We start from the raw sequence: 12,188 nt of genomic DNA, 5'->3' as shown, positions 1-12,188 counted from the left end.
CCGCAGCTCTTGCCAAGCCTCCTAACTTCCAACACGTTGCATATGCCACACCCTAATAATCACTCCTAAGAAGTACACAGCCATGAGACTCGCAAACGCCGTGATATAATGCCCAAAGGTTTCCGGCACAATCAAGAAATGGGTTGTGCGAGCCCGAAGCAAATCGACCTCGTCGATCGAAGCCTTGTCAGTCAACGAAACAAAGTTCATCACAGCAAAGATGGCGTCTCTAGAGCTCGGCCCTTTCCAGGCCTGCCGCAGTGTTTCTGCTTCACTTACGCAGCTTCGGCTGCGCCAGATAAGCCAAACGGCTCATACTGATACCCGTCGTCTTTCGCGCACTACCGGGAGTAGCGGGAGCGGCGGGGGTCCGCGATTTGATGGGCGACTTCTTCAGAGTTTTGCTGGGGCTTCTGAAAGGGCTGCTTCTCTGTACCCCGGCCAACCGAGGTGCCATCAGAGCTTCGCCCTCAGGGACAGCGGCATTCTTCTGCTTCTTGGCGGCCCGCTCCGCAGCCTCTCGCTCTGCCTCCTGCTCGTCATCCTCGACGCGATATCGCTTCTTGCTCGACACGCCGTGGGAGAAGGCCTTCGGGTCGAAAGACCGCTGCATGTAGGGCGGCACATTCTCCTTGCCGTAGGAGCCACTCGTCTTGGCAATGTCAGCTGTGGGGAAAGCACCAGGCATAGGAGGCATGATGGAGGAGCGGACATGACGAACACTGGCCTGCCCATACTTGGCTCCGAACCCCTTAGGTGACTCGCCATCGAAGCTGATAGTATGATCACTGCGAAATGAGAAGGTACCAGGCACAGCGACAGGAGCCTGCACTGAGCTGCCGGACGAGGCCTCAACAACCATCGAAGTAGGCTCTGTCGGGGTGGCCGATTCCGACAGAGGACGAATCCCAGACAGGTTAGGGTATGAGACAGCATCACCTGCAGTGCCCTCCATGACCGTGTCCAGAGATGGATAGTTGACCACATCGGCGCTTACCTTGGACCGGGGAATGCCAGTCTTGACCGGGGACGGTGAGTTCTGCGCCAAGGCTGCGTGCTTGGGTGCAGGAGTAAAATCACCACGCTGCGTCATCCTCTTCCCTGGAGTCGTGAAGGGGGCAGCGGGAAGCTCGTTCTGCGCACGAACAGGAGCAGGCGTTAGAGAAGCCCCCACGGTCGACTTGAGAATACCGCGTTTCGAGGTGACCGGAGACCTGTGCTTAGTCAAGAAGGACCTGACTTTAGCAGACAGACTTGCGCTTCGCACTTTGGCTGGGGCATCCTCCGTTTGAACGTTCGTCGCATCGCCAGGATTCATGTCGGCGATGGTAACAGACTTCTTGATAGGACTAAAAGAGACCTTGGAAGGTGTTCTGAGTGCAGATCGCAGAGCCGTAGATTTTGCGGGGGCGGTACGGGCGAGGGACGACTGGGTGGGTGACATCAAGTGCGCGAGCGTCTTAGGACGAGGAATACCCCGAGAGTCCTTGCCGGGCGTCTTTGGTCGAGGGATGTTACTGCCATCTCGAGACACAGGGCGGTTGGTGGAAGCATCGTCTTCGAGGTGCTGTTTCGCTCTCTTGGCGGGCGAGTCTGTGTCCTTGCCTGGAGTATGAACCTTCTTGGACGATTTGGACGAGGAGGTCTTGGCTGGAGTTCTGATCTGGGGGGCCTCCTCGTCGTCCAGGTTGGCTTTGGATTGGGAGCGCTTGATGCCCTTGCTATTGGTAGCGGCCAGGGTAGCGCGACCTGGCGTGGCACGGAATGCAGAAGGGTGATTTGCAATAGAATCCATCTTCTTGAACTCGGCCATGTGAATCTCGGAGTATCGACCAGCTTTACCCTTTGGCTGGGCAATCTTGCGTGTGTTAGCCTGCTCATCCTCCAGACGCTCCTGATCACGCTTGGCAGCGAGCTCAGCCTTGATCTTGGCTGCCTCCACGCGTATATCATTCATCATGCGCTGGGCCTCGGGGCCGAGAGTTGAGTCGGCAGTCCTGATATTGTCGCGGTTGAACTGAAAGCTGAAGGGGGATGATGGCATGTTTGACTTGGAAGGGGTAGACTGGTGGGGACCAATGCCTGGCGCTGAGGGGTCCTTAGGCTTGATGTCGGTGAAGCCGAGGCGCAGAGCAGAAGAAGGAGCTGCCATTGTGCCAGTGTGGGCTTTGGAGGGGTGCATCTCGGACATGGGCGGTTTGATCAGGGTGGCGGTCCGGGGAGTATGAGGAGGCTGGTTTGGGAAGGAGACGATGGGAGGGTCGGGATTCTGGACGGTATTGTCGACTGCGTTGTTCTCTCGCTCGGCAACAGGCTCGAGTCCAACAGCGGGAGTCTTCTTAGACGTCTGTCACGCGTTGCGATGGCCGTGAGCGACGTGGCCACGGCGTCAAACTCTCAAAGGGGCTTTTGTTTACTTACCTTGGCACCCCCGGCCAGTCGAGCAGATCGACGACGAGCCATGACGGCTGGTAGTTTGGGTGTATTTGATGATTTGAGAGTAAGTGATTTTCAAGGGGAAATTAAGCACTCAAAGCGATTGTTGACTTTTGCAGGAATGATGTGGGCGGCTGAGGCCTGGAGCGAGTGGTATGACGTTGATGTTGATAGTGGGAAGAATGAAAGCGCGATCTGGAGGCGGTTGCGCAGCGGGAAATGTAAACAAAAACAGATGGCCCAAGCTTCGGGGGGTCCATAAATAGGGTAAGCCTAGATCCTAATTTGTGGGGCAAGTGTTGCTTACTAAGGCTTCTACGGATGAGCAACAGCCCTGCAAGCCAAACCTTGACGTCGTTTCTCGACTGTATGAAGATGAAGGTGACCGCATGCCTTGATTTGATGCCACTCACTTGGGTCTTTTTGAATGAAGGGCTTACCGGTAACTGGCCCATATATGATGAACAATTTCACATGATTGTATCTGCCCTGTCTGCTTTGCCCACCTTGTCAACTGACCCCCGTTCCTACCATGCCTCTTCCTCTTGCCGTAAGGCATGTTCTAGATGTTCTCTGAGGTGATTATCATATGTGTCTTTCTAGTGTGAGTCCACAGAGATGGTTTTTTGTTGGATTTCATGCGTTCGAATCACGCTCTCAAAAAAGGCGAGTCCTGTCAGAATTAGCGTCTCCCAATGGCAATCCTCGGCAGACGCGGAGGTGATTGATTGCAGAATGCTGCAGTCTAGAGCCAGCACTTTACTATGCGCCCGAGCGGGAATTTGGGAAGGTAACCATCTTGTACTTCATTCTCTCATGGGTCTCATGTCATGCTTTGATCTTCATGTTGGGGAAAAGGATGCTACCTGGGTTCAGGAGTCCATGATTGGTCCACGCCACTTCGTTCATCATTGCCAATGATGCTAACAAGGAGATTGAATCGATGACAGAAAGATGGTCGCCACAGAAAATCTCCCCCTAGACATTAAAATGGCAGCTAATTTTCGAGCTCGTTATCGAAGAGGCTTGTTTAGTCAATCGATTGGCCGTAGTTGAGTTAGCATGAAGCAGTCATCTGTAGTAAGGAAGGGGATATAACACAGTCGATGATGCGCTTGAAGCTGTCTTGGGTGCTCAAAGCATATTGGACTCGACCAGCAGCACTGAGTATTTTAAAGTGTATCGAACCTAGCACTTGGCACCGCTTGCTAATATGTGGCCCCCAAAGAGTTTGATATGAAGTTGACAAATTCAAGGTGTGTTTCAACAGAATATTGAACATTTAGAGATGAATCACAAGAAAAGAAGAGAAGCAAAAGAGTTCGGTCGTGAGACACGAGCTCACGACCTACGTCTCTCTCTGTTGTTGTTGTTAGTACATCGGTGGGGGTTGTTTGGAAGTTTGCCCCATCTTCCGTCGTCGAGTACCCAGTTTCTATTCCATCATTTGGTGGGTTGTTTGGAAGTTTGCCCCCAGCTCCCGTCGTCGAGTCCCCAAATTTCTCTCCATCAATTCGTTGTTATAGCGGGGTTGGTTGGGAGTTTGCCCCAGCTCCCGTCGTCGAGATTTCGTCCGATGGTTCGTAGCGAGGGGTTGGTTGGGAGTTAGCCCCAGCTCCCGTCGTCGAGAAATTTCTAAAATTCGTGTATTGCGGCGTGATTCGAACCCAGGGCTGGTCAGGTTGATTTTGTTGAAATGGAAGTCCACGTGAATGACCGTTGAGCTGCCCAGTCGATGGGTGACTATTTCGAATCGCAATTGGGACTATAACCCCTACGCCCCAACAGTGCACGCCTTGGGCGTATAATTTGCTGGCCACCACACACAGGTCTGATTACTATTGTGGCTGTTCACTGTCACCCTTAAAGAGCACCATCGCCATCCATTCCTTCTCGAGGACTTGTCATCCTGCCTGAGGCACCGCCACCCACCAGCTCGACTGTGATGATCGCCACCAGCAGAGCAGCTCATGATCCATCTTCAATCATTGTGGTAGCTGATCAATATGATTTAGCATAAGTCGTCATACCATTTCGAACATCATATCTGCCTAATTATGTCTCGTCTCAATATCATCGTCGGCCTTCTTCCCGAAGAACCGTCAACCAGCTCTTCACTGACATCTCTATCCTCACGAATAATTTCATGATTGTCCAGCTGATTACTTTTATTGGAGAGCTTTTCATTGCTCATAGCACATGTTGTTGCCATTGTTTCTTCTCATTACTCTTGTGAACGTGTTTCAACCGTCTCGCGTCCCTATGTCTCTATGCTAACTATGCGAGTGACGGGAAAGCAACACCAAGATACAGGAAAACACATTGATTCGAATTCTACCATCAACTTGACGATAAAGATAATTTGAAGAGCTGAAGGGCAAGCAAAAACCCGTACCTTCGAGAGAACGAGACTGAGTCAACAAGACAGCTGACCCGTTTTGAGGTATTGACGACACGATGCACTTCGAATTGCGAACGTCAAAACAACACGATGAATCATAACTCCATAATGCCAGTGATGCGCAGAACAATACTTCTCATTGTCACTGGCGTATTCTGCGGGCTCGGCAATAGCCTGTCAACAAGAAGCTGCTGTTGCAAATGTTTGACTGGATGTATGTCTGGGCGAGTCAAGCCTGATCACCGAGATACTTTCTTACCAGGCTCTCCGCAAGAGGAGCCATGACATTGCTGTTCATCTGATCAAGATATATGACGACGGATACAAAGTCAAGAACGACCGAGCGTCTGCATGGCAGAGCATGTTGGACCATTTCGGACACAGGGTCGGCCATCTAGGCAGATGGCACGGCGGAACAAAGACTGAGTTATTATAAGGTTGACGAGCATTTTGAAGATTTCCTCGCTAAATCTCGATCCATAATTAGGTCGATGGTTGGGCAATAGAGTAGAATAAGGCTTCAACACATAGTACTTGAAGGTGACCATCTCCAAGTCGACTGCTGCTTCCTAACAATACACTCTATCAACAGACACAGACACAGCCAGCCCGTGTCCCACAGAACGATCCGTTTTGCCCCTCAAAATATGACAGCTGAGTGGCGATCGTGTATATTGGGTAGATGGTGCTGATTGTACCACACTTCGTAGGGTAGATGTGAAAGATGGCTGCGCTAGACGTCTTCTAGAACACAATAATGTATCGCCACAGCCGCCTCCTCTTGACCCCTCCCGACTCTCGGTATGTCCAAGCTGATCTGCTCATACTGCTAGTCTGCTCCGGGACCGGCGAAGCAAGGGGATAAAAGAGTAGTTGCTCTGCAGCTGTTGGTGCTCCCCGGTCGGTATCCTGTGGCGCATGTCACGCACCACCAGTCCTGACTTTTGGTAGGCGGGCGATCTTGTCTCCGTACTGCGTACTGCATAATAGTACGACACAATAATGGGTCAGGGGGGCCGTAGTCATGCGGCTCGGGCTGCAGGCAGTGCGGGGCCTGCTGCACGGCTAGCTACGTTTTAACGCATGGCAGATCTGGGGGAGAGTGACGACGGAGTAAGTCCCTGCCTCTAGATCTACCGATGACTTGGCTGTATGTCTTGGTGGAAGGCTGTTGAAGACGCGGGGTACCCGTCTTTTGTCGACAAGGCGCACGCAGTTGATGCCACTTGGAACTTCCCATGGCACTCTGTACATGGTCCAGGACCTTTGGGATGTTGAAATTAGGCAAGCTCGAGGGGTCCAGAGCGATGGATCTCGCGCCAATTGGTCGAGGCTGGACTTGCCGGAGGGGGTATAGCCCAGAGCGCTAGCATCGATCACCCATCTAGCTACTGCCGTAGTGTGCTACAGGACCTGTGAGGACCTGAGGGTGCGCCCCACCTGTACTGGTCCCGAGGGGCCAGCCCCCCTGAGAACTTACTCTCTATGAAGACGCCACCCCTGAAGAAAACCCCGCCCTGGCCTCCGAGGAAATGCACCTCCCGCAGCAGTATGGCGGAGTGAGGAGGAGAACACACACCTTTTCAAGAGGTGGGCAGTTCGGGCTTTGCTCATAGCAAGCAAAACCAGCTCATCAACCAAGCGGAGCGCGGCACTTGCACAGATTCAGTCACCGAGGAGCACAGCCCATCCAGCGGCTGGAGGCGGGTAAGGCAATGAAACGTGCATCTCCAGGACTCGACAGCCTCTGAGCACCTGTAAGAGGACGGTCTAGCCTGGCATCTACCCCAAGAGCCCAGGCCACACACATGATGTGTGTTGGAAGCCAGCTACTGGACGACACCCCAGTAAGGATGATACATTGAGTAGTGACCTTCTCCTTCTAGGGACCGCATCGCGGCGTTGGCTCTGAGGGGGAAGAAGGGGGAGGGGCGGCGGGCAGGTCACGGGCCACGGCTCACCAACCACTTCCAGCTGGCGACTGGATCATGGCCATGACCAAGGATGGACAGACCGCTCCGTCGACAGCTCTGGGTAGCTCATCAAGCTGGGCCGGGGGCCGAGGGACCAACTCAACGGGTTGAGGCCAGCACGTTATGCATGCAACACTGGAGTTACAGCACTGTTTGTGACATCTTGGTCTACATGAACCTCGACGATGGCGTCTCGACAGGCACACCACAAATGGCGCGAGGCTTGTGGAGGACCCCCTGGGCAGATATAGATTTCGGGTAATTCTCTAGTAAAACAATGTTCGTCACATCCCACAAAACGGAGACGGACCGACTGATCAGCATGCCAGCATGCAAACGCCAGCCATGCCTGCTCCAGGATGGGTTGTTGCGGTCCTTGGCCGGGTCACGTACTTCTGCGACGACGGTGAGATACCTGGCCCGCATGTATCTCTCTCTGGGCGCAGACCCTTTTCATCTTGGACACACCCCTTGGCACGGCTTGCACACTGTCAAAAAAATCTTTTTGGAGCCCTGATTCCTTCTAGCGCACGCCTGATGAGAGAAAGAGAGCTGGCCGCTTGCGGAATCCTCCTTCTTGGACCGTGGCTGAGCGAAACACCCCACCGATATCGCTGTTCAGACCCACTCCGGGTCTGGGATTACTGCTTCGATCTTTTTCAAGACTGCCCCTTTCAATCTCGCAATGACGAATAAGACTATTTCGCAGACGACATAACCAGAAATAAATTTCTTCTTTTTTCCTTCTTGTTTTTATGCAATGAAGACTCGCATTGGATATCTATTGATCGCAAGAAAACCACAGAGTTCATCAGCCCGGTGGAATGCAAAGGTCGACGTGATTTTGGACAAATGCCATGGGCAATACAAGCTGTGACCAGGGCGCCTGCAACTTTGCGATGACGGACCTTCCTTCGCCGTTTATCGGCGAGCTCCGATTTATACCATAGTACCACCACAGCTCATTGTAACCTGCCATTCTGACGAACGACCCTGGGCAGTCTGGTTCCGGATTGAGCACACTGCAGAGTTCGTTCCTCTCAGTCACACAAACCGTATACGTACAGCACCGCTGAACTCAGATCACCCAGCAATCACAATGACGTCAAATCGCCCTAAGACAACAGACGAGCTTTTGCTTGTTGGACGATGGCCGAGGCTCATTGGACGCGACTTGCGGGTCGGGCACCCCATCAAATACCGAAGATCGAGAACCACAGATGGAGATGAGTTCCTGAGATGAGAGACGGAGGGACATGGTGCTGAGCCCTTTGGACAACGTCACGCCCAGGCGGACACTCATTTGTCTTGACCTGTGTGGATGAGAACATATACTATAGTACGTGATCAACCTCATCAATGTCCAGAGCAGAAGGGAAGCCCCCCTCCCCTTTGCATAACCACGCAGAATCCACAGCCCCGTATTCTCTCCAGCCAAGAGATCGCTTCCCATCCACTGTACTAGGCTGCCACACGCCCCCCTCCCCGCTTTCCACTTCAATGGCGGGCTTCATCGACTGCAGCCCTGGAAGAACTGGGCCCTCAATTCAGGGGAGTGCATCGACTCCTCGTCTCTTGAGAACTGGTTCCTGCTGGCACCTACTGCTGTTGCTCGACGTTAGTGCAGCATGATACGAAATAGAGACCGCGAGACCCGAGGAATTGGCCTGCATCCTTTGTGACAAGACGCACCGATGTCTTGATGGATGTGACGGCGATGATCGCGTGGGATGACAAGAGGCCAAAGTATGATGAAAAGCACAAACAGCCAGTCTCGATACCAGTCGCGTCCTGCAGCCAAGCCCTGCTCCAAAGGACCAGGATATACCCGTTTGAAAGCAAGAGTAGAATCGTAGACGGAACGATCGGTAAACCAACGAACGATGTAAACTGCCATTTCTCGCTTGGGATGTCATGCAGCCGTGATATAGTCTTTGAGGAGACTATAGGAAGGGGAGGACTATGTATATTGACAGCATTAGGGTGGTGCGACCTAGGGAGGGGGCAGGCAGGTCTGCAGCAATACGGATGTCGTCGCTGCAAGAGACTTGCACCGCAAGTACCGACTCGAGCGCGAGGAAAAATCCGCCCGCCCCAAATTTTTGCAGACTCCGCTCGCAAGGCCTTCGTCCTGAATAGTCCTCCGTGCCTTATTGGCAAGTCTCGCGTGGTCTCTTTGACAAAAATTTTCGCTCGTGTTGGATCTTTTTCTTGAATCTTGCTCTCGTCCATGAACAAAACAGCCTGCAGGTCGTTCCAGAAGACAAAAGCACGCAAACATCACAGAAAAAGTTGAGACATCCCGCCACCAAACGAGTCTCAACAGACACAGCGAAGCCGCCTCGACATACACCCCTTCAGGACGTTTGAGCGGCCAGTTCCTGCGGCCAAGGTCTGCTTCAGCCAACGATTCATCGTCTGCCAAGTCAGTGCTCTCAGATCGACTACTGTCGTGGAGGCGGGACCAGCCACCCCCATAGCGAGGCACTGGACTGCAGGATCACGAGTAGTCATAAAGAGACTCTTTTCCGGCGAATCTTGTGTGAGAGGTCATTCAAAGGGGGAGAGGGGAGAGAGAGAGAGAGAGAAAGAAAGAAAGAAAGAAAGAGAGAGAACAGAGAGAGAGGCATCGAAGTTCGGAGGGGCGAAAAGTCATTTTCTTTTCTTGCGACGGACTGACTACCTTGGGTCTCTGGTCACATCTCAGCTTTCGTCGACACCACCTGGCAGACTGGACATAGCACGGCTCAAGTTCTCAACTTTGTTTGAACCAGTTGTTCAACGGGTCAGCAGGGCTCAAGGCGACTTTTATACCCGACGACCAACTTATTCCGCTCGACTCAGCACTCAGTGGACCGTTGCAAAGATTTGGTCAACGTTACCTAAAAAGAAGTCCACTCCGCAATCAGCAAGTCGAGACCTGTCTAGCAGGTGACGGGCAATCACGCGCTGTGAGGGGACCCCTACAGGAGAAGGCGCACCCCACTAGCAGACGCTGCGCCGGCTGCAAAGTTGGTGTCCAGGCCCTTTTTTTTCTTCTTTTTTCTTTTTTTCCCTTTCTTTCCTTGCCTGCGACGTTAGCCCTGACAGGCATTGCGTTCCGACCTCGTTCCCCCACTACGATTGTCCCGACGATCCATTTCAATTACGTATAAACCGGCGGCCGTCTGCCTTTTCTTTACACACACAAACTCTGCGCCCTGTCACCGTCAATTTGCTTATCTCTAGGCCATCCAAGATTGACCTCGACAATCTATCACCCACGACCACGCTCTGATCCTGCAGCCGCCTGATCTTCCTACCCTCCCCGGTAAGGACCCGCCTATTCTGTATGTCAATCAGGGACGAGTGCCACTGCGAGGCCCAAACTGCCGGGTATGCAGCTGCCCTGCGGCAAGGCCTGGTGCCCTGATTGGCGCCACCCCCAGATTGTCCCTGAAACTTCCCCGGACCGTATCACTGATCGGGCATTTTACCCCCAGCTTTTCCGGGACGTTGACACCGCTACGAGCCTATCTACAATTCTCAGCCCTATCTCGTTCCCTCAGAGATAACGGCGCGCCTCGCTGTAGGCTACGCAACCAGTAACGGTTTCTGGTCACTGACAGGCCTGTCAATTGGGCACCCCCCAGTCGTCCCAGACAGCCGGTAGACAGGCTCTCGGTTAGATCCGGCGCGCGCGCCCCTCCCAGAGGAAGAAGAAAAGAAGAAGGGCTTAGCAGTTGCAGTCAACGTACTTGCCGTTGGTAATTATCTGGTGTGCCTATCGGCCGCCTCTGCGCTGCCAGCTCGGGTGGACGAGGAGGTTTCTTACTATACCGTAGGAAAGGAATTGTGTGGCGCTTTGTCGCCCCTTCTGCGGCAAACGGCTCCACCACCTCTACTCAAAGGGTAATGGCATCAGACAAGCTTCCTTCAGATGAAAAGAGAGATCCTATCAAGCAGGATAGCGAAGAGTCCCCACTAGGCTCGAGCCTCGACGGCGACGGCGATGGAGAGCCAGGTGACGGCCAGGCCAACCCGACACCGGAGCAGGCGCCCAAGAGGAAGGGAGGCCGCAAGCCGGTATGTTGCAAGCCTTTATGTGTTTTTCTTGTCTCTCTTTACCTGGTCGTGCCAATCATGGTTTTCGTTCTTGGATAGGATCTAACAGGAGTAGATTTATGCTACCACAGAGGAGAGAAAGCAGCGGAACCGACAGGCTCAGGCTGCCTTCCGAGAGCGGCGTACAGAGTATATCAAGCAGCTCGAGCAGACCATCAGCGTGCAGGAGCAGACGTTGGCCAACCTCAATGCGGCTCACCGCACGGCGGCGGATGAGTGTCTCATGCTGAGATACAAAAACTCCCTGCTGGAACGCATACTTCTTGAAAAAGGTATACGACAAGCTGCGCCTCTTATAATGGCTCTGACAGTCGTCAGTGCCCTCTTTCAACACCATACTGACGTGTCTATCCAGGGATCGATGTGCAGGCCGAACTTCAGGCCAAACATGGCAGCCCTAACTTTGGCCCTACCCACATGCCAGCAATGATACAACCGCCTCCAATATCGAGGACACTGCTTAACAGGCACCATAACCGACGATCGACATCCAGCATTGCCCCCAAGGTCGAGCCCGGGTTTAGCACCCTTCCTCCTATCCACGCCGGCAATCTACCCGCATCATCACCCAAGTCGCGGACCATGGCGTCTTCTCATGCGGCCTCACCGGCCACGACTGAGGGATTCGGAGTCTCACCAGCATCCTCAGAGAACACGTCGGGCTCGATGCGACCGGGGATGGCGTCTACTGGGATGAAGCCGCCGGCAAACCCGATGGGCCCTATGCCAGGCCCCTCTAGGATGATGCCGCCGATGCAAGGGGGCTTGGGCCAGCCATCTGGCCATGTCCCGCCCGCGGCCAGAATGGGAAATGCCAGCGGCGCGCCCTTTTACCAGACACCAGCATATCAAAACCATCTTGAGCAGCTAGGTAAAGCAATCTTCCACCTGGTCGACTCTACAGGCCGTGTCTATAGCCCATAATTATTTCTCAGGAGACTGACAACCTCGCAGAACAAGAATACGATGCAGCCGCAGATATGATGGAGGAGGGAACCGAGAACGAAGATGCTGTTTCGGGACCAGGTCCGTATCCAGGGACTAGTTATGCCGCTCACGCTGCCCAGCAGCAGATGAGTCCGACGACTGGTGGGCCCATGGAACCAAATGCCGTGACAGGACAGCAACAGCAGCAGCAGCAGCAACAACAACAACAGCAAGGCATGTCGATGACACATCTCCTAGACCCTTCGATGGACTGGGATCCTTTCGGTCTCAGCGCGAGCATGGCGTTCCCGTCCTCCTTCTCGTTTGACACGAGTAATATGAGATGA

General features: G+C 53.5%; 1 protein-coding gene across 1 annotated transcript; it reads left to right on the top strand.

Annotated features, from left to right (window-relative positions):
* Window positions 1–10,704: 10,704 nt before the first annotated feature.
* Window positions 10,705–12,188, top strand: M406DRAFT_248104 (uncharacterized protein; the record flags this gene model as incomplete). The annotated part of the gene is made up of 4 exons (XM_040916508.1): window positions 10,705–10,875; window positions 10,970–11,186; window positions 11,270–11,805; window positions 11,853–12,188. The coding sequence occupies 4 exons, from the start codon at window positions 10,705–10,707 to the stop codon at window positions 12,186–12,188; spliced, it is 1,260 nt and encodes a 419-aa protein (XP_040780775.1).

This window comes from Cryphonectria parasitica, assembly GCF_011745365.1.
Source record: "Cryphonectria parasitica EP155 unplaced genomic scaffold M406scaffold_1, whole genome shotgun sequence".
Taxonomy (NCBI): domain Eukaryota; kingdom Fungi; phylum Ascomycota; class Sordariomycetes; order Diaporthales; family Cryphonectriaceae; genus Cryphonectria; species Cryphonectria parasitica.
The sequence above is the reverse complement of the archived record's forward strand: the minus strand, read 5'-3'. Positions and strand labels throughout refer to the sequence as shown.